We start from the raw sequence: 17,801 nt of genomic DNA, 5'->3' as shown, positions 1-17,801 counted from the left end.
GTGTCCAGTCAGGGGGCAGTGTGAGGAGGGTGGGCTTGCCCCAGGAACCCCAGCCCTAGGTGTGAAGCTGCCCGCCCCCCAGCAGCCGTTAGGTGGTAGTTTGTGGGGGTGAGACACAGAGACGTCTCTGTGTCTTAGTTAGCTATTGCTGCATAATAACAGATTACCCAGACACGTGGTGGCTTAAAACAGCAAACATTTACGTTATCTCACAGTCTCTGAGGCTCAGGAAGCTGGGAGTAGCTTAGCTGGGTGGTCAGGCTCAGGGTTTCTCAGGAGGTTGGCGGGGACTTGGTTAGGGGTGGAGTGAGCCCTTCCCAGATGGCTCACTCCTGTGAAATGGCTGTTGCCCAAATGCCTCATCTGGCCCACATTCAAGGGGAGGGAAATTAGTTTCCACCTTTGGGAGGAAAGAGGATCAAAGAATTTGGGGCATATTTTTAAAACCACCGCACTGAGGGACTGCCTCAACTGGATTCTGCCTCTGATTGGAGTCCAAGCTTTGATCCTTTATTTATTTATTTATTTGGCCACGCTGCTCGGCTTGCAGGATCTCAGTTCCCCGACCAGGGACTGAACACGGGCCCCCAGCAGTGAAAGTGCCGAGTCCTAACCACTGGACAGCCAGGGAATTCCTACAATCAGTGTTCATTTACCTAAGTATACTGCTGTGTAACCACTACTTTGATCAATAGGTAGAACATTGCCATCACCCCACAAGGTTCCTTTGAGCCCCTTTCCAATCAGTACCCCTTACTGCTAATCATTTTTCTATCTATTCATTTTGTTTCTTCTTGAACTTCATATCACCAGAGGCATACAGTGTGTCTGGTTCTTTTTACTAATATCTGTGTGATTCGTCCACATTATTGGGTGTGCCGACAGTTTGCTCTTTTTTACTGCTGTGTAATATTCCGTGGTGTGGATGTACTACAGTTTGTGCACCCAGTCTCCTGTTGATGGGCATTTGGTTTCCAGTTTGGGACTGTTGAGAATAAAGCTGTTGTGAATATCCTTGTACATGTCTTTGATGGACATGTGTTCATCTTTCTGTTGGGGATATACCTACATAGGCCTCTATACATTTTTTTTTTTAATTAGTTAATTAATTTATTTATTTTGGCTGTGTTGGGTCTTTTGTTTCTATGCGAGGGCTTTCCCTAGTTGCGGCAAGCGGGGGCCGCTCTTCATCGCGATGGGCGGGCCTTTCACTGTCGTGGCCTCTCTTATTGCGGGGCACAGGCTCCAGACGCGCAGGCTCAGTAGTTGTGGCTCATGGGCCTAGTTGCTCCGCGGCATGTGGGATCTTCCCAGACCAGGGCTCGAACCCGTGTCCCCTGCATTGGCAGGCAGATTCTCAACCACTGCGCCACCAGGGAAGCCCGACATCTAAATGCCTGTCTATGCCTGAGATGATCCTCTCTCAAAGACTGGCACATAGTAACCAAACTCACAAGAGACTGATGTATAGTTCAGAGGGTTGAGGTGCAGTTCACGCTGGGGAAATGTAATAGCTGTGGGTCTGGAAACTCGTGCACCTGGGCAGGGCCTCCTCTCCCTGTAGAAAAGCCATGTGGAAGCCAATTCATAGTCTTAAGTTTGCTCAGCAGCAGGTGTTCTCAACTAGGGAGCTGGTTGAATGATTTTGGAAGCTGATCCCACTGCCCTGGGCAGGCTGGGCAAGCTTCCCTGCCAGGGGTGCGCCTACCCACTGAGGATGCCCTTCCCCGGGCGGTTGCTCAGTGTTCCAGTACAAATGCAGTGCTGAGTGCCTGCTCTGGGCCCCAGGTGCAGATGCCTCAGTCCATGGCCCAGCGAGTCCTCTGGACAGATAGCCAAATTCTGCCTGGGTTCTGCACATTCCTTTTTCTTGGGTTCAAGCTGACTGCCCACTTCTGTGGACCTATTCTTTCTGTGGACCTATTCTTTCTCTAGGTAAGTAAATATCATCAGGCTGACCTTCCTGGCTAGGAGACATTCAGTCTTTTTGAGAGACCTCTGCAGCATTTGATTTCACTGGCCAGGGGTTAATTTCTATAATTTAATTCCCTCAGTTCTGGAGTGTCTCATTACCACCCGCCCCCGCCAGGTTGTGCCTTTTCATCAGAAGATTGTGGAAACAGTCCTGCTGTAAGGCAGTTGGGTGCGAGGGGACTTAAGTTCAGGCACTGGGGTATTTGGGGGCTTTGCCACCACAGGAGGGACCTGGCCTCCAGGAGAAGGGCACAGATCCTCCTTCTGACCTGCGGTAGGGGCAGAGCTGTGTGCTAAAAAAGAGAACGGGCATTGGTGTCATCAGACGTGGCAAGCCCTGGCACCACTGCTTCCATGCTCCCTGAGCCTCAGTTTCCTCATCTGTAAGATGGGACCAACAGCACCCGATTTGTAGGTTGTGCTGGGATCACATTAGAAACCATTTTGTACACAGTGGCCAAAGGTCCCCCCTTTGTCACCTCCCAATGCCCCCTGTCCCTTGTCACCCCTTGGGTCTGTCTCCTTTCTCTGCCCTGTTCTGGCCATGGGGACACTGGGCTTATATAAACTTGTCTCCCCCATGGTCTCAAATGCTAGAACCCTGACCCTCAGGTCCTGAGCCCTGTTTCCTCTCCCTGGTGGCTCAGGATAGGGCTCATGTGTTCCAGCCTGTTTGCATGGGGCAGGGCAAAGACTGATTTCAACCCCTGTGGAATTTCATGCAGAGCGGATGATTTATCTGATTCGACTGCCGAACCAGAAAATTTCCCAGGCACACCTGGGAATTGGGTGGGCTTCTCCCACCTGTCTTCTGGGGAAGCAGCCTTGGCACGTCCCGGTGCAGGTGGAGGCGAGGGGGTCTGGGAGAGCAGAAAAGCTCCAACGTGCCTCCTGCCGTCTCCCCTTTGCTCGTGCCATAGGCTTTGACGAGCCCCTGCTCTTGGGGGACGGTGAGAGGTGATTAATGCCCCCACCGCCGTGTTCCCAGAGCCCAGCTGTTACCAGCCCTGCCCACCCACCCTTCTCCAGAAGAGGAGCCTCCCTCCGTGCCAGCCTGCCCTCACCTTTCCGAACACCGTCTTGTGAAGTGCCATAAAGACACTTCTTAAAACACGTCATTGAATTCCCGTTCACCCGGTGCACTTTATGGTTCTGACGCAGCCTGCTTCCTCCAGCTCGGCTTTCGTGCCCGGGAGCCGCTGAAAGCTTCATCTGGGGTCAGACCTCCCCATCAAAATTTACTGCAAACATCCTTTTACAGCACCTGTCTCACTGAGCTGTGAAATACTCTCGCCTCTCCAAAAAAGAAAGAAAATTAAAACATATGTTGTACATCTTTTATAAGAAAAATAAAACTCACTTGTGCTTTAAGTCGGCACCTGTCCTGGCAGAGGGAGGTAGCGCGTGTTATAAATGCGTGGGGCATATGCCCACCGTAAGGGTCCTGCTTCTCCTCCTCCCAGAGCGAGTGAGGAGGGCCTGGGGGCGGCCCCGCTGACGGTGAAGCTGAGGCTGTGAAGACAGCGCTCCGGTCCTCAGCTGGCTTCTCCTTTCGCATAAATCAGAGAGCAGTGCCGCCTGTAGCTCCTCGGGGTCAGTCAGGCTGCAACCTTGTTCTGGAGATGAGTGAGGACACGGCACCCCGCACACTGGCCTCGAGAGGTGTGCGCTTGGGGACCACAGGCCGGAAGGGCAGGCTGACAGGTGTCCCCAGGGTTGGCGCCTTGTCAGCCGGTAGCTGAGCTGGAAGCTCTGACGGTCTTTCTTTGCCGTCTCCGGGAAGCGGAGTCGTGTTTTGGTCTTTGCTGGAGGGAGAGGACTGCGCGGGCTGTGGGTCACTCAGAGCAGACCTCGGGTACTGGGGAGGACAGTGCAGGACAGAGCCCTGGACTGGGTCCCGCCCTGGCTTCCTTTTGCTTGCCTGTGGCCAGGGCGATTGCTCTACTGCTTTTGTAAAGCAAGGTGGTGGCATCTGCCAGATGGTGTCTGCTCGGGGACCTGAGCCATCTCTGGGCATCCCAGACTAGTTCCGTGGGGTGCCTGGGGCCTGCCCCAGCCAGAGGGACTCTGGTCTCGGGAGTCCTATGGGGTTGGTCTGGGCTCTGGCTGACCAGCCCCTCCAGTGTCACAGTACGGGCCTGCACTCTGGCCGCAGGTCCAGCCAGCTCTGAGTACTGGCACTTGGGCATGCCAAGGCCTCGGAGGGGGCCTTTGGTCACAGTTGTGCAAGATGATAAATATGGGGACCTAAATAACTTAAAAAGCTCCTGCACCTGCTTTGCCCCAAGTTGGAAAAATAATGTTTCTCCTCCCGAGTTTTGTCTTGTTTTCGTTTGCTCTCTTTGGGCCTTCTTATTTCACACACAGGAAAGAGTGAGTATATCTGATGTGTCTGTCGCACTCGACAGCTTCCTCTGTGTTTTCGCAGCCAGTCTTCTTGTTCACAGCAAGCTTGGGTGCCACGGAAGGCCGGCCTTGTCCCTATTCTAGAGATGAGAAAACTGAGGCTGAGAGGGTGAGCACCTTGCCCATGAACATGATGGTGGGAGGTCATGAGCCCAAACCTGGGGGGACCAAGGAGCACGAGCAGAATCAAAACCCCAGCAGCGGCCGGGCTGTGGGCCAGCAAATGCCTCAGACAAGCCAGGGGAGGCTGCCAGAGCCTTGCTTTTGCTCTCCCGTCCAGCTGTTCTAGATTTCTCTCCATTTCCCCACCCGTATGCTCTCTCCGACCTCAGGGCTTTTGCACACGTTGTTCCCTCCTCCTGGAAGACCCTGTTCTGTTAGCAAACTTGCCTGCAACCTTCAGGTCTCAGCTCCTTGGTTCATTGATTCATCCCACAGATGCCCAGGGACACTCACACATGCTTTATGCTGTGCCAGGTGCTGGGAATCCAACATAAACATGACATATCCCCATATGGCCAAGGTCAAGCAAAGCACAGATGGTAGGGGAGGCAGCTGCTCTGGGAGGGGGAGGGCAGTGAGGAGGGAACTGTAAAGGAAGACCAGGCAGGAGGCACAGCAGGTACAAGGGCCATGAGGCGGGAAACAGCTTGGCTGTTGGGGGAACTGAAAGGCTGAGGGGCTGTGGGCAGGGTGAAGTGCAGTGGGGAGGGTAGCACGGGAGGAGGTTGGGAAAGAGGCAGGCTCTCCAAGCCCTGGCAAGGACTTGGAGTTTGAACTGAGCTTCACACAGAGAGACAGCTTCTATCTGACTTCTGTCCCTAATATCTCTGGGCTGCTGTGTTAGGAACAGACCATAGAGTGGACACACGGAGTCAGCTGGCTGGGGTGCGTGGGGTGCTTCCAGAGGGGTCTAGGGTGCAATCAATGACGCAGGCTTAGCCCTGCTGGGGGTAGCAGAAGGCATGGTGTCTGTGGTGTTGGGGGGATAAATCTAACAGCCTGCAGATGGATGGAAGAGGGAAGAAGAGAAAGGAAAGACTCTTGGTTTGGGGCCCCAGCAAAGTCTGGGGCCGTTCACTGAGAAGGAGGAAGGATGGAGAGGTCAGAAGTTCAGTTCTGCACACAGAGCATTTGGGGATGAGAGCAGGCTGTGGGCCTTGGGGAGCAGACGCTCGGGAGAGGTGAGGGGCTGGAGGTGCAGCCTTGGGATCATGAGCGTTTTCGAATGCGTGGAACTGATGTGAAAACCCAGGGAGAGGCTGTAGATTAAGGAAGAGGGGAGGCAGCAAGGAGGCTGAGAAGGGGGGCCAGCGAGCAGCCTGGGGTCGGAAGTTGGGGGTCCTGAGAAGAAAGAAGGGGTTGGGGGTGCTGAGCGTACAGGGGAGGCCAGGAAGGGCCACTGAATAAGGACAAGTGGCCAGTGTGGTGCCTCTGACCTTGGCCTTGATGGAGAGGTGGGGTCGGGGGGAGGAGGAAGTGGAGACAGCGAGTGTAGACAGTGGAGTGGGGCAGAGAAACGAGGCCACAGCTACAGCGTGTGGAATGCGTGGTTGAGGGAGGGTTTTGTTTTAAAAGCCGGGGTACACCAGAAAGTGTTTGAGGGCAGGCAGGACAGTCCAGTGGAGGGGGAGCCGCAGGAGTGAGTCCTTGGGAAGGTGAGCTGGGCGGCCTCGGCTGGGAGGAAGGACCTTCGTGCCCAGTGACCTGCGGGAGGGAGAACGAGGTATGGGCAGGTGTGGGGGGGTGTTCCCGCCTTGGTGGGAGGGGGAGGCAGCATCCGCTGGATGGCTGGCCGGGAGGACGAGCGGAGGAGCCCTGGGAGAGGGAGAAGGGGAGGGGGCACCCACTTCCAAAGGAGCAGCTGGAGTGGCCACCTGGGGAAGATGAAGAATTTAGAGGGAGCCTCTGCTTGGTTGGTGAGAGTTTCTCGAGCGATTTGCAGCTCCTGGGGCAGACCAGAGAAACTGGGGGTACCTCTTCCAGGAAACTGTCCCGGCCGCCCCTCTGCTCGGTCAGGCGCCAGACCTCACCTCACCTCCCAGGTTTGGTGCATGGTGGGTCCTCAGTAAATGTCTGTTAACTGACTGATCTGTATTCAGACTGCCAGGGAGGGGCAGAGCCTGGATGGAGCCGAGCCCGTTCTTTGCTTGGTGGTACCGTCTGCCGGCAGCTGAGTGCTTTTGTTTTGTGCCCAACTAAGCCTGTTCTGCTTCTCATTTAACGCGAGGGAGCTTTCTGTGCCCCCATTTTACAGAAGAAGGCAAGCAAGGCTTGGAGAAGCACTTCAGTTCCTTCAAATACCAGCACCATCCCCCCACCGCCACCCCCCCAACACACAAAGAAAGGAGCGTTTAAAGTAGGAGCTCTTGGCCCGTTTCTTAGATCATGGGGAGGGCAGACCCTTGAGAAGGAGGCTGGGAAATGGGCTGTGAGTATCCAGGGACTCTAGTGACAGAGGGGACTGTCCACGCTGGGTACCATCCACGCTGGATACCCTTGCCTCTTTGAAAGAATGGGAATGGCACTGCTGTGGGGGGATTCTTAATCTCTACCTGGTGGAAGCATTTTTAATCTGATTTGGGTGCCCCTGTCTCCCCTCAGCATCGTTCTCCCCCTGTGCTTGCCCCCTGCCCCACACCCTGGATTGCACCCACCCAGGACCTCGAAGATGCTGTTCCGGATGGTGGAACACCCTTCCCTACCCTGGCTACCTCTCAGTCCTCTTCCCAGTCTCTGCTAAGCCCCACTGGACTGGGGGTCCGGCTACCTCCTCTCCCAGTCCCCAAGCGTTCCTTCCATAGCACTTCTTGGAATTTGGATTGCTTGCTTGATTGGGTAAAGCCTGGTCAGCCTCTGTCTCCCCTGCTGCATTATAAATGCACGAAGGCCAGGACCACGTCTGCATTGCTGGGGGTTGGATCCCCAGCACCACCTGTAGGACCTGTGTGTGATGGGTGTCTAGGGAAGGGGGTGGAAAGTGGCTGCCGGAGAGTGTGGTTCTATCTTGAGCTGGAGTTGGTGTAAGCAGATTCAAGGTGTAACGAGCTTTTTGTAATAATTCCCTACAGTGTTGAGCTGGACTGTGAACGGGGTCCTTTCCAGGCTCCTCGGGCATCTTGAGGAGCAGAGGCTTGGATGGACTGACTGTGGCAGGGCAGAGGCACATGTGGGGGACCCACCTGTCTCTTGAATATCTGTCCGTCTCTGCCTTTCCACAGAAGGCTCCAGCAGACAGACCCTACCTCTCCCCCTACCCCCTCTAATTGCCCTCCTACCTCTGCACATTTTCTGATGCTTTTTGGGTTCCTTGACTGTGGTCTTTCCTCTTTGTCGTCTCCCCCTCCCCTGGTGGTCACCGGGGGCTGCTCCACCTGGGGAGTGTGTGGTGGAGGAGGAGAAGGCTGGGCTGAGAGCCCGGCTGCCCTGGTGGCCTCAGGCCGGCAGGGGGAGCCCACGAGCCGCGAGCCTGGACTGCTGCTCTGGAGAGATGCTCCCCTGCCTGGGGCCGCCCAAAGGGAAGACCAGGCCCAGCAGGGGACCCAGCCTGGGTGGACCCAGAGTCTGTGAGTGGATGGGGGGCCTGGCTTCCCACTCACTAGCTGTATGACCACGGGTGGCTTCCTGACCTTCATGAGCCTGTTTCTTTATCTGTAAAATGGGGACAATTCCAGCCACTCCCTTGATCCATGACTCACCCCAGCGGGCATCTCTCCGCGGGGAGCCCTCTGCCAATGCAGGGGGTTTGTCACAAATGGGCACCAGACCTGCTTGGTTCTGTGGCTCTTTGAGGAGCACGGGTGTCCTGGTTCCCTGTGTCCTGCTGCCTACAAATAACGACGATGATGATGTAACTGACGGATGATGTAACTGAGTCAGTGCCGCCGACCTGCCTGGCCTTAGCATGTATGAGTAAGCTTGAAATTAGTCTGCAAGGGCTGGCTGTCTTGAAGGTATTAGGGACCCAGAGGTGTGGACGCAACTGGAAAGCAGCAGAGTTGAATTCTGAACTCAGGTCTGTGGTGCCTGAGAGACACCCTCCACCTCCATGGGCCTCAGTTTCCCCTCCTAACAGAGAGGGCACAGCAAGATCTTCTAGGGGACCCTCCTTCCGCGCCCCTCCCCGCGTGCTTGCTGGAAGGATGGGCGTGCGGGGCTGCTTTGCATCCTTGGACGAGGCGAGCATCTCCGTGAGGGTAGGAGACCTGTGGGCGGTGGGGCGGCCCCCTGGACTGCTCCTCTCCCGGCCCGCCTGACTCTCCTGCCCACCCCGCCCCGCCCCTGCAGCGTTTCTGAAGGGCCTGAGTGACAAGCAGCGGGAGGAACATTACTTCTGCCGGGACTTCGTCAGGCTGAAGAAGATCCCGACGTGGAAGGAGGCGGCGAAAGGTAGGCCCTGCGCTGGGGGGCCCAGCTGGCTGGGTGGTGTGTGGTCCTTTCAGGCCCGTATCTTGGGAGAATCATAAAGACAAGGCCAAGAAGAAGAATGGCGGCAGCATTTATGAGTGCTTGCTATGTGCGGGGCACTTTGCAGTGTCACCTCATTTAATTATTAACACAGCCTGAGGCAGGCTCGGTTTTTATCCCCATTATACCGTTGGGAAACTGAGCCTTAGACCTGCAATCCCATGGCCGCTGGAGCTGGGATTTGCTGCTTGGTGTAGTGGCCTGCAGCGCGGCGTCCTGGTGAGCACGTAGGCCCTGCAAATTGCAGGCCTGGTAACCGGGAACCCAGGCCAAGTTACTTAACCCTCCTAGGCCTCAGGTACCTAGTGTGTAAAATGGGGATGGATGGCATTGATACTCTACCTGTGTGCAGCGTTGTGAAGATTCAAGGAGATGAGTGTGTGCTGCACACAGTAGGTGCTTAGTCAGTGTGGGCTGTCATTACCGTGTCATCAGTCCTTGCGTGTCACATTGCCTCTGGAGGTGGAGGGCAGTTGATGGCGGCTTGCCTGACTGGTGGCCACTGGTGGGTCACTCTGCAGTGGGGACCTCTCTGTGACCCCACCCCTGGCCTCTGCTTGTTCCAGGGGTGACCATGAAGGTGGAGGAGCCCAAGTACAAGAAGGACAAGCAGCTCAACGAGAAGATCTCCCTGTTCCGAGGCGATATCACCAAGCTGGAGGTGGACGCCATCGTCAACGCCGGTGAGTGAGGGCTTCTGGCCAGCCTGAGCCAGAGACCTGGGTGGCCACCTCGTCACTGTGCCAGGCACGCGTGGATGCCACCTGGCTCCACTGAGACTCGGGTGGCTGGATGAAGGTGGCCTGCTGGCGCCACGGGAGCCCAGCGTGTTGGCAGCGTGGACTCCTCTCCCCTTGAAACCCTGACTGCTGTGTCAGGAGCGCCTTGGCTGAGCTGCCTCGAAGCTCTGAGACCCATTAGCGGCTGGTAAGGGAGAGAGCTCCGCTGGAATTGCGCCCGACTGCCCTGCCAGGAAGGTGGTGGCCAGATGGGGTGGTCCAACCTTGGGGGCTGCAGGTGCCCCTGACCAGTGCTTTCCTTCCTCCGCCTCCTGCCCTCCCAGCCCCCCTTCTAATTGGGGTGGGCGAGGGAGCATGTTGGGGAGCATGTCAGAAGAAGGGTGGGGGCAGAGGCCCCTGCACCCCTGTCAGCTTCCTGCAACGGCTCTTGCGGGCTGGCAGTTTATTGTGATGAGTTGAGCAGTCTGTTGTGTCTCTCCCGTCTTGGGAGAGGGAGGAAGGTGGCGGCTCTCCTCCCAGGCAGTGGTTGTCTGGCTGAGGTCAGGAGTGGTGTCTCAAGGGGTGGTCAAGTCCAGCAGGTGCTCAGGTGGTTCACAGGACAAGGGCGAGTGGGGGCCGAATCCCCCCTCTGTGGTTGCCAAGTGTCACAGGACGCAGCCTCCTTCTTGGAGAAAGGTTCGCAGACCTGGGCAGACCCCCTTGTCTTGGGCTGTGACTCATAGGGAAACTCCACTGTGCTAGCCCCTCCCCACCTGCGCAGTCTCAGGCGCTCCCAGGAGCGTCTCAAATCTCCTTCATCGCACCCTTGGGCTTGCAGCCAGTGGCTGACCCCAGTGCTGGCCAGGACGTGGAGTGGCCCAGTGACTCTGGGTCTTGGTGGTGCCCGTGCTGGTCTTGCTAAGCGACTGGGCTTGAGAGACCAGGGGAGAGGTGGCCGCTCATCCGCTCTGGGCCCGCTTGTCTGTGATCTGGGTTGCATTTCCGGCAGTGGCATTGCTCTGCATGTCTCCCTGCTGATGTTCGCAGAACTGTGTGGTCACAGGGGTGTTCCCTCCCCCCTCATTGCCTGTTTCAGTGCACAGGTGACCAGTCACAGGAAGGTAGGAGTTCTGACTCGGAGCAGGGAGTGGTGGGGTCACCTTTGGGTTTCTGCTGGTGCTTCCTCTGATGTGTTTCTCTTGGGCCACTAGGATGGGGGGTAGCAGTGAGGTCCCCATCTAAGACAAGTCAAGTCATAGTGGCCCAGGAGAGAAGGGTATTCTTGCTGCCTGGACCCCAGAGGGATGGCCTGAGGTGGAAGGACCAAGCCTTGGGGCCCCGGCTGAGGGGACATTGCCACAGGCCGCGAGGCTGCCCTGCCTAGTGCCCTTGGCCCTGTCAGTCACAGGCAAGCGTGTGGGGGGCGCCCCGCTGGTACTTTTTTTTTTTTTAAATAAATTTATTTATTTTATTTATTTATTTTTGGCTGTGTTTGGTCTTCGTTGCTGTGCGCGGGCTTCCTCTAGTTGTGGCGAGCGGGGTCTACTCTTGGTTGCGGTGAGCATGCTTCTCATTGCAGTGGCTTCTCTTGTTGCGGAGCACAGGCTCTAGGCACGAGGTCTTCAGTAGTTGTGGCGCACGGGCTTAGTTGTTCCATGGCATGTGGGGTCCCCCCGGACCAGGGCTCGAACCTGTGTGCCCTGCATTGGCAGGCGGATTCTTAACCACTGAGCCATCAGGGAAGTCCCCCTACTGGTACTTTTCTTCCTGAGCTGCAAAGTGGCCAGAGGGAAAAGTAGGGCATCTTATCACCTCCTTCCCAGCCAGGTTGATGGTTGGCGGCCAGGAGGGAGGGTGTGGGGACCAAGGCAGGGTGTGGGCAGAATGCAGATGGAGTGGGGTGGGGGCTCTGGAGCCTGCTCGCGGGGCTGCAGGCATGATTAATGGCTCTTCCTAAGTGCCCTTGTGCCTGGCCAGACTCTGAGTGCAGCAGCTCTGTCAGCCTCTCATGCTCTCAGGGAAGCCCTTTGGTCCTGGCTTCATTTGATTCGCCAGGGCTGGGCGTGGCAGTGTTTGCTGTGTCTTTCTGGGGGCTCCCCTTCTCCATGTACCCGCCTGGGCTTGCATGATGGGAATGGTGGGAAACCCACCCACTGGATAGTTGGGGATATTAGGGTCTGACGCCCATGAACAGTGATGCTCACGCAGCCCCTGGCATGAACAGAGCCCTCAGCGCCTACCGCTGTTGTCGGTGCTAGAAGTGATGCCAGCAGAGTCACTGGACGTCAACCCTGGCCCAGGGATGCCAAGGGATCCTGGTACCTCCTACAAATGAGCAGCTATGCCTCCCCCTGCCTGCCTCAGTTTACTAAATACCTCCTGGTGGGTCTTCCCGGGATCTCCTTTTTTTCTGGAAAGAGTCTCATAGCAGAGAGGACCCAGAACCTGCCTGGAACCCCCCAAAAACGGCTGAGGCGGGCCCTGGATCCAGAGCTCCCACACAGAGCCTGCATCCCCTGCGGACCCTCCCTGCAGGTTTTCCCAGCCTGGTGTTTGGGTGGCCTTGGCACTAATCAGACCTCGGGGGTCTTTGGTGGTCTTGGTACCCTCCGGCATCCTCCCTGGGGCCCCCGCCATGGCCTGGGGCCGCCGCCCACCAGGGGGCAGCAGAGATCGCGGTTCCTGCGCGCAGCAGAGCCCGTAAATCAGCCTGTTTATTAGCGGAATAAAAGTCGCGGCAACGCGGGGCTTTTCAGGGCTGCATAAATCTGGTCTGTGCCTCGTGAAACCCACATGTGCTTAATTCATATGTAAAGTTTCAAGCAGGAAGAGAATACGTGTCCATTAAATTCTATTTGACTTGATTATAATCATTAGCCCTGAATAATTGCTTCTCAGCGCCGACCGCGGAGCCACCACAATGAGGAAAAGGAGCGAGCAATTATCTCGGGGTGGGAATTTTTTAATTTTTATTTTTGAAGTCAGGGGCAGTGTTGGCCCCGCCAGGGTCTGTGGCCCATGGGGAGCCATGTGGGTCGGACAGGGCTGGGGGCTTGAGGTCCACTGTGGAGCTTGTGGATTTTCTCGGGACGGGGTGGGGGGCGGGGAGTCTCTCTTTGTCCCTGAGGCCAGATGGGGAAGGGTAGGGAAGATGCCATCGCTGCCTGGGCCTTGCTCCAGCTGCAGGGACCATGGAGGGGGAGGCCTGCAGGGGGCTGGGAAGGGCCTGTGCGAGAAAGCGGTCAGCACCCCCAGAACCCCTCCATCCTGAAGAGCTGTGTCTCAGGGGTGTCTCCAGCCACACAGGTGCTCTTCCCATCCCTAGGGAGGACCCTGGGGGTCCTTGGAGAGGGCAGGGGCTGGGTGTCCTCCCTTCCTGCCCCCTTCACTTCTCCCCTCCCCGCAGAGTGACTCCACCCACAGCCTCGCTCAGGACTTTGGAAAATCAGACTCAGTTTCCCAACTGTTCCCCTGGCATTTGAAGTCCAGGGCTGGTTTTTACCCCACTCTGTTGGTATTTGATATGTGATTGGGGTGTATGTGCTATTATGTGCCTGTAATAGTGGATATGTGTGTGATTTGTTGTGTGTATAATATGATGTATGATGTTATATGATATGTGGAGGGGGGCTGGGACAGAGCAGAAGGATGTGTGCCTGGCCGGTGGCAGGGCATGAGGTCACAGGAGACAGGACCAAACCCTCTCAAGCCCCCAGGGGCAGTGCAGGCCTCCCCGGGCCATCCTTGGTCTTGCCCCAGTGGCTGCCAGCTGAGGCCACTTGCTCGGGCAGAGTCTGGAGAGTCTCAGGCTCCTGCCATCTGTGCTGGCCACGGCTCCTGCCCACGGGGGCACACTGCATCCATCTTAATTAAATTGGGCTGCCACGCTGGTGAGATAAGCCAGGAAGCCCCTGCAGCCCCCATTCTGGAGCAGGAGATTCTCTGGGGCAGCGCCTGCCTCTCCAGCTCGGCCCCACGTCCCCCAGGCTGTGTCTAGGGAGAGCCACGCCTAGCATCTCCTCCAGAGAAAGCTTGGGTCTGGGGGGGCACCTCAGCTTCTGGAGTGTTTATGTCTTCTCTTTGCCACGGAATGGTGGGGACTATGGGGAGAGGCAGCATGACCTTGACGGGGTCCCTTCCATGCCCTTGAGTTTGCCAGCTTACCAAGCCTGTGCTTGTGGGCCCCTAGTTCCCGACAGACAGCTGAATCCCAGGCAGGAAATGTCCTGGCACAAAGAAAGACCCCCATTCTTGGCCAGTCCAGGGTCCGGCTGCCGGCTTTGGCCTTCAGGGCATAACGGGACAGAGCAGGGGTGAATGTGATGCTTTGTGCAAAGACAGAAGGAATATTAAACTGCAAAGCTGTCCCAGGCCACTGAGTCAAGGCCATGGGCACAGAGGCCAGGAGCGAGGTGGGAATCCCAGCACTCCCGCTTGCCGTGCTGTAGCCTCCGGTCAGGCGTCTCCAAGCCTCTATTTCCCCGTCTGAAAAATGGAGCATCGTTGGCCCCACGCCAGGGCTGGCGCATAGTAAGCCCCTGTAAAGTAGTGTTGGAAAGTCAGCATGAGAGAAACTAAGTAGAATATAACGTGACAAAGCACTGGAAGCGAGGTCTGAACAGAGTGCCACGCGTCGCCTCAGGGACCAGTTAATTCTGCAGAGAGGGCGCGGGAGGCGAGGAGGGTCAGGGGAGCCTTTGAGGGGCCCCGGCGTGCGGGCCGGGCCGTGCAGAACAGGTGGGAAGCCATGTTTCACAGCGACAAGCTGGCCTCACTGGGAGTTTTTTTAAGTTGCTTATTTATTTAAAATAAGGCATGAAGTGGTGCTCTGTTTCCTTAAGTCTTGGGGCTTTGATTTGTGAAAATCTGCCAGCTGCTTGTATCACCCTCGTCTCCGCAAGCCAGCCAAAGCCCTTGCTTCATCCCTTCTGCTGCCAGGAGGGCCCGGAGGAGCCTGGCCCCCTGGCTGTCCCTGGGCCACCGCTCGGAGTCAGTGATTTAGAGACCGCCTTGATGGACTAGCAAGCAGGGGGGCCGAGGGACGCCGACTGCCTTGTGGGAAGTGATCTGACGCTGAACTGTCTCCGTAAATCGCTTTACCTGTCACTTCAGATTTAAATGTGTTTACTGAGGCCGGGCCTCCACAGCTAGCTTCAGCAGCAGCCTCTTCGCAGTGGGCAAGAAGGGTGGGCGGGAACCTGTGAGCCACGGAAGACTCCTGGGGCCCTGGCCCCTGGGGAGCACAGATGAGACCGGCCACTCCCTCCATGCCGCCCACTTGGCATCCCCGCAAAGCAAGCAGGACTCTGATCTCCATTTTCGGTGATCAAACTGAGGCTCAAGAAGGAGATAACATGCCCCAGCTTGGCAGGTGACTGAGTCAGAATTCAAGCTCATGTGTAGCCTTTCATTCATTCGATCAGCAGGCGTACATGGCAGGCCTGTTGTGCACCAGGCATTGGGGTAGATCCTGGGCTACAGAAGACTCAATCTCAATTCCCAAATGCAGAGTGAAAAATATGAATGGAAGGGACAGCAAAGTGCATGAGGGATGGGAATCACACCTGCAAGGGTGGGAGGCAATCTGGGGGGCTGCCTGGAGGAGGCAGTGCTTGAGCTGAGAAGTAGAGATCTGAGTTAGAAGTTGGACAAGGACATTCTAAGGGGAGAGAAGGAGAGCACTGGCAGGGAGGGTGAGGCGGGTGGGACTCAAGGGAAGCTCTGGGGGGCTTGGAATGAGCCGTGGTGGGTCCTGAGCTGAGGGTCTCCTTCTAGGTCTAGGCTGTATCCACCCCCCATGCTACCTCTCCTAGCCTCCTGGTGTTATTATATCAGCCCCACGGTGTCAATGGGAAACTGAGGTTCAGAGACTTGAAGCAACTTACCTAAGGCCACACAGCTAAACAGTAGTGGCACAGGTAGGGAAGGTTTGCCAGACTGAAGAGCCTCCAGGAAATCCCCACCCCCACTTTTTTTGTGGGTAGCTGGGAATACCTTCTCTTTGTTCCCTTTTCTTTTCTGGTTTAAAATTTTGGGTCCCCAGAGTGGGTCTGCTGCCATCTGTCCTCACTACAGGGAAACAGAGAAGCGGGATGGGGACTAGGTGGTCAGTGCAGAAAAGATGGGTCCGGGTTCATTGGCCCCACGAGGACTCGTGGTGGACTCCTGCTCCTGCGGCTGCTTGGTTGTCCTGTGCCCCAGTCCCTGCCCTGAGCACCCCACCAAGCCCTGCTTCTGGGTGGGGGTAGTGTGTTATTGTGTGTTCCCTCTGGGCCAGGGGCTGCCCCCACACTGGACATATCACCTCATTTCTGAGGCAGGCAATAATATTCCCCCAGTTTACAGATGAGGAGACTGAGGCACGTATGGGACCACAGTGCTGGGTAAAAGGCCGAGCCAGGAATCAAACCCTCATCTTTAAGACTTGGGTTTGAGAAGGATGCCGTCACGTTTGCTTTTTCAGAAGTTCCCTCTGGGTCCAGTCTGGGGGTGAGGGGCTGAGTGGATTGGGAGGCCAACAGGGAGGCCTGGGGTGCAGGTAGCTCCCTCCCCACATTAGAAAGCCCGGGACACCAAAGACTGTGCCAAGGCCTGATTTCCACCACTGCAGGAGGAGGGAGGCTCATTTCCACAAGGTCGAGAAGCGGTTACATAAATTCATAAATGATGGATCCCTCCTGAATTATTGAGATTCCCTCAAGGGCTCGCAGGACCTGGGCCAGTGAGCCGAGCTCTGGCCGATGGGCGGGACTCGAGGATCCTGGAAGGTCCTTCTGCCCCAAGGTCTTCTCCCAAGTTTCCCTTTATTAGCCAGATTGTTCCTGTCCTTCCATAGGGAACGTGACAGTGGGCAATGGACCTTGGACCCAATGATCTTTTGTCCTGAGACTCAGTAAATGTTTGTTGAATGAATGAGTGATCAGATGTCCTTGAGAGTTGGTCAGGCAGCAGGAGGGACTGGATGAACCAGTGATCCCCTCTGGGCCCCCTCCCCCTGCCCCAGCCCAGACCCCACGCAGCCCCTCTTGGTTGGTCATAGAAGCCAGGGCTGGACGGGACTAAAGCATCATGCAGGTGAGGACAGTGGCAGACTGCTGCTTGTGAGGGCTGCTTGTGAGGTTCCTGGCTCAGTGTGAGGCTTAATGACCCAGTGCCTGCCGCCAAGGCATTTGCAGTCTTGTAGGGAAGACAGGGGAACATCTGAAGCCCAGAGAGGGACGGTGACCTGCTCAGGGTCACATAGCAGGGAAGTGGCAAAGCAGGCCTTCCTAACTCCCAGCACTGCCCTTTCTCCTGGGCCTTTTTCTCCCCATCACAACACACAAATGGTCAGGAAACGCAGGTAGGGCTCCGCTGCCCGCCACCCCCTGCTGAGGGGCCCTGAGCTCTTTCTGTCCGGCTCATCTCGTCCTTGAGGCCGCCAGCCTTCAGCACCCACACCAGTGTGCCGGCCTGTGTCCCTGACGTGCTCTCCACCCCAAGCACTGAGCTGAGGAGCCTGGAGCTTGTGGGAATGTGTGTGTTTTGAAATTAATGGGGACCATTAAATTGGCCAAGCATGAAAAGGGCTGGATCTGCAGCCCTTGGATCGCTCTCCCGGAATGATCCTCCAGTGCCTTGGCAAAGGGCTGCCCAGCCAGCTTCGGGCCTCCCCAGGAGGCTGTGTCTTGCCCGCCGTTTAACGCACGGGTACCCTGTGTCCCTAGGAGGTGAAGGGGGTCTGGCGCAGCATGTGAAAGCCATGGATTCCCCCCAGGAACTGGGGTTCCCCTCCCTCCCTCTCAACACAAAGCTCTGTGCAGACAGTGCTGTTTGTGGGGGTGTTGAGATGAATCTGCTCTCTCCAGACCCCTAGGGTGGGCTTACACACACACCAGAGCCTGGCTCTGGGGACTCCTGGGTGGGACCTGCCCTGGTCCCAACTTGGGGTGGCCTCTAGGACATAATATGACCTAAAAGAGAGTGAAAGGATCCAGCCCCCGCTTCCTCACCTCCCAATCTCCAGACAGCCCCACCCGCTCTGGAGTCTCCATTACAGGACATTGAAATTGGGAGTTGGAGTCCTAGGTATGAGTCCCGGCTCCACTGTGCACCAGCTGTGTGACCTCAGGCAAGCCCCTTCACCTTTCTGAGCCTTGGTTTTCTCATCTGTAAAACAGGGATAGAAGTGCATTAGGGGGCTTCCCTGGTGGCGCAGTGGTTAAGAATCTGCCTGCCAATGCAGGGGACACGGGT

General features: G+C 56.7%; 1 protein-coding gene across 3 annotated transcripts in view; it reads left to right on the top strand.

Moving 5' to 3' along the window:
- Positions 1 to 17,801, top strand: part of MACROD1 (mono-ADP ribosylhydrolase 1) — a 153,369-nt gene that overhangs the window by 2,267 nt on the left and 133,301 nt on the right. For all 3 annotated transcript variants that reach the window (XM_036860423.1, XM_036860422.1, XM_036860424.1), the window contains exons 2-3: positions 8,668 to 8,769; positions 9,414 to 9,530. In XM_036860423.1, the coding sequence (XP_036716318.1) occupies positions 8,668 to 8,769; positions 9,414 to 9,530 (219 nt within the window). The remainder of the gene's footprint in view (positions 1 to 8,667; positions 8,770 to 9,413; positions 9,531 to 17,801) is intronic.

This window comes from Balaenoptera musculus, chromosome 8 (genome assembly GCF_009873245.2).
Source record: "Balaenoptera musculus isolate JJ_BM4_2016_0621 chromosome 8, mBalMus1.pri.v3, whole genome shotgun sequence".
In the NCBI taxonomy this organism is placed as follows: Eukaryota; Metazoa; Chordata; class Mammalia; order Artiodactyla; family Balaenopteridae; genus Balaenoptera; species Balaenoptera musculus.
Note: the sequence above shows the minus strand (reverse complement) of the source record. Positions and strands in the feature narration are given on the sequence as shown.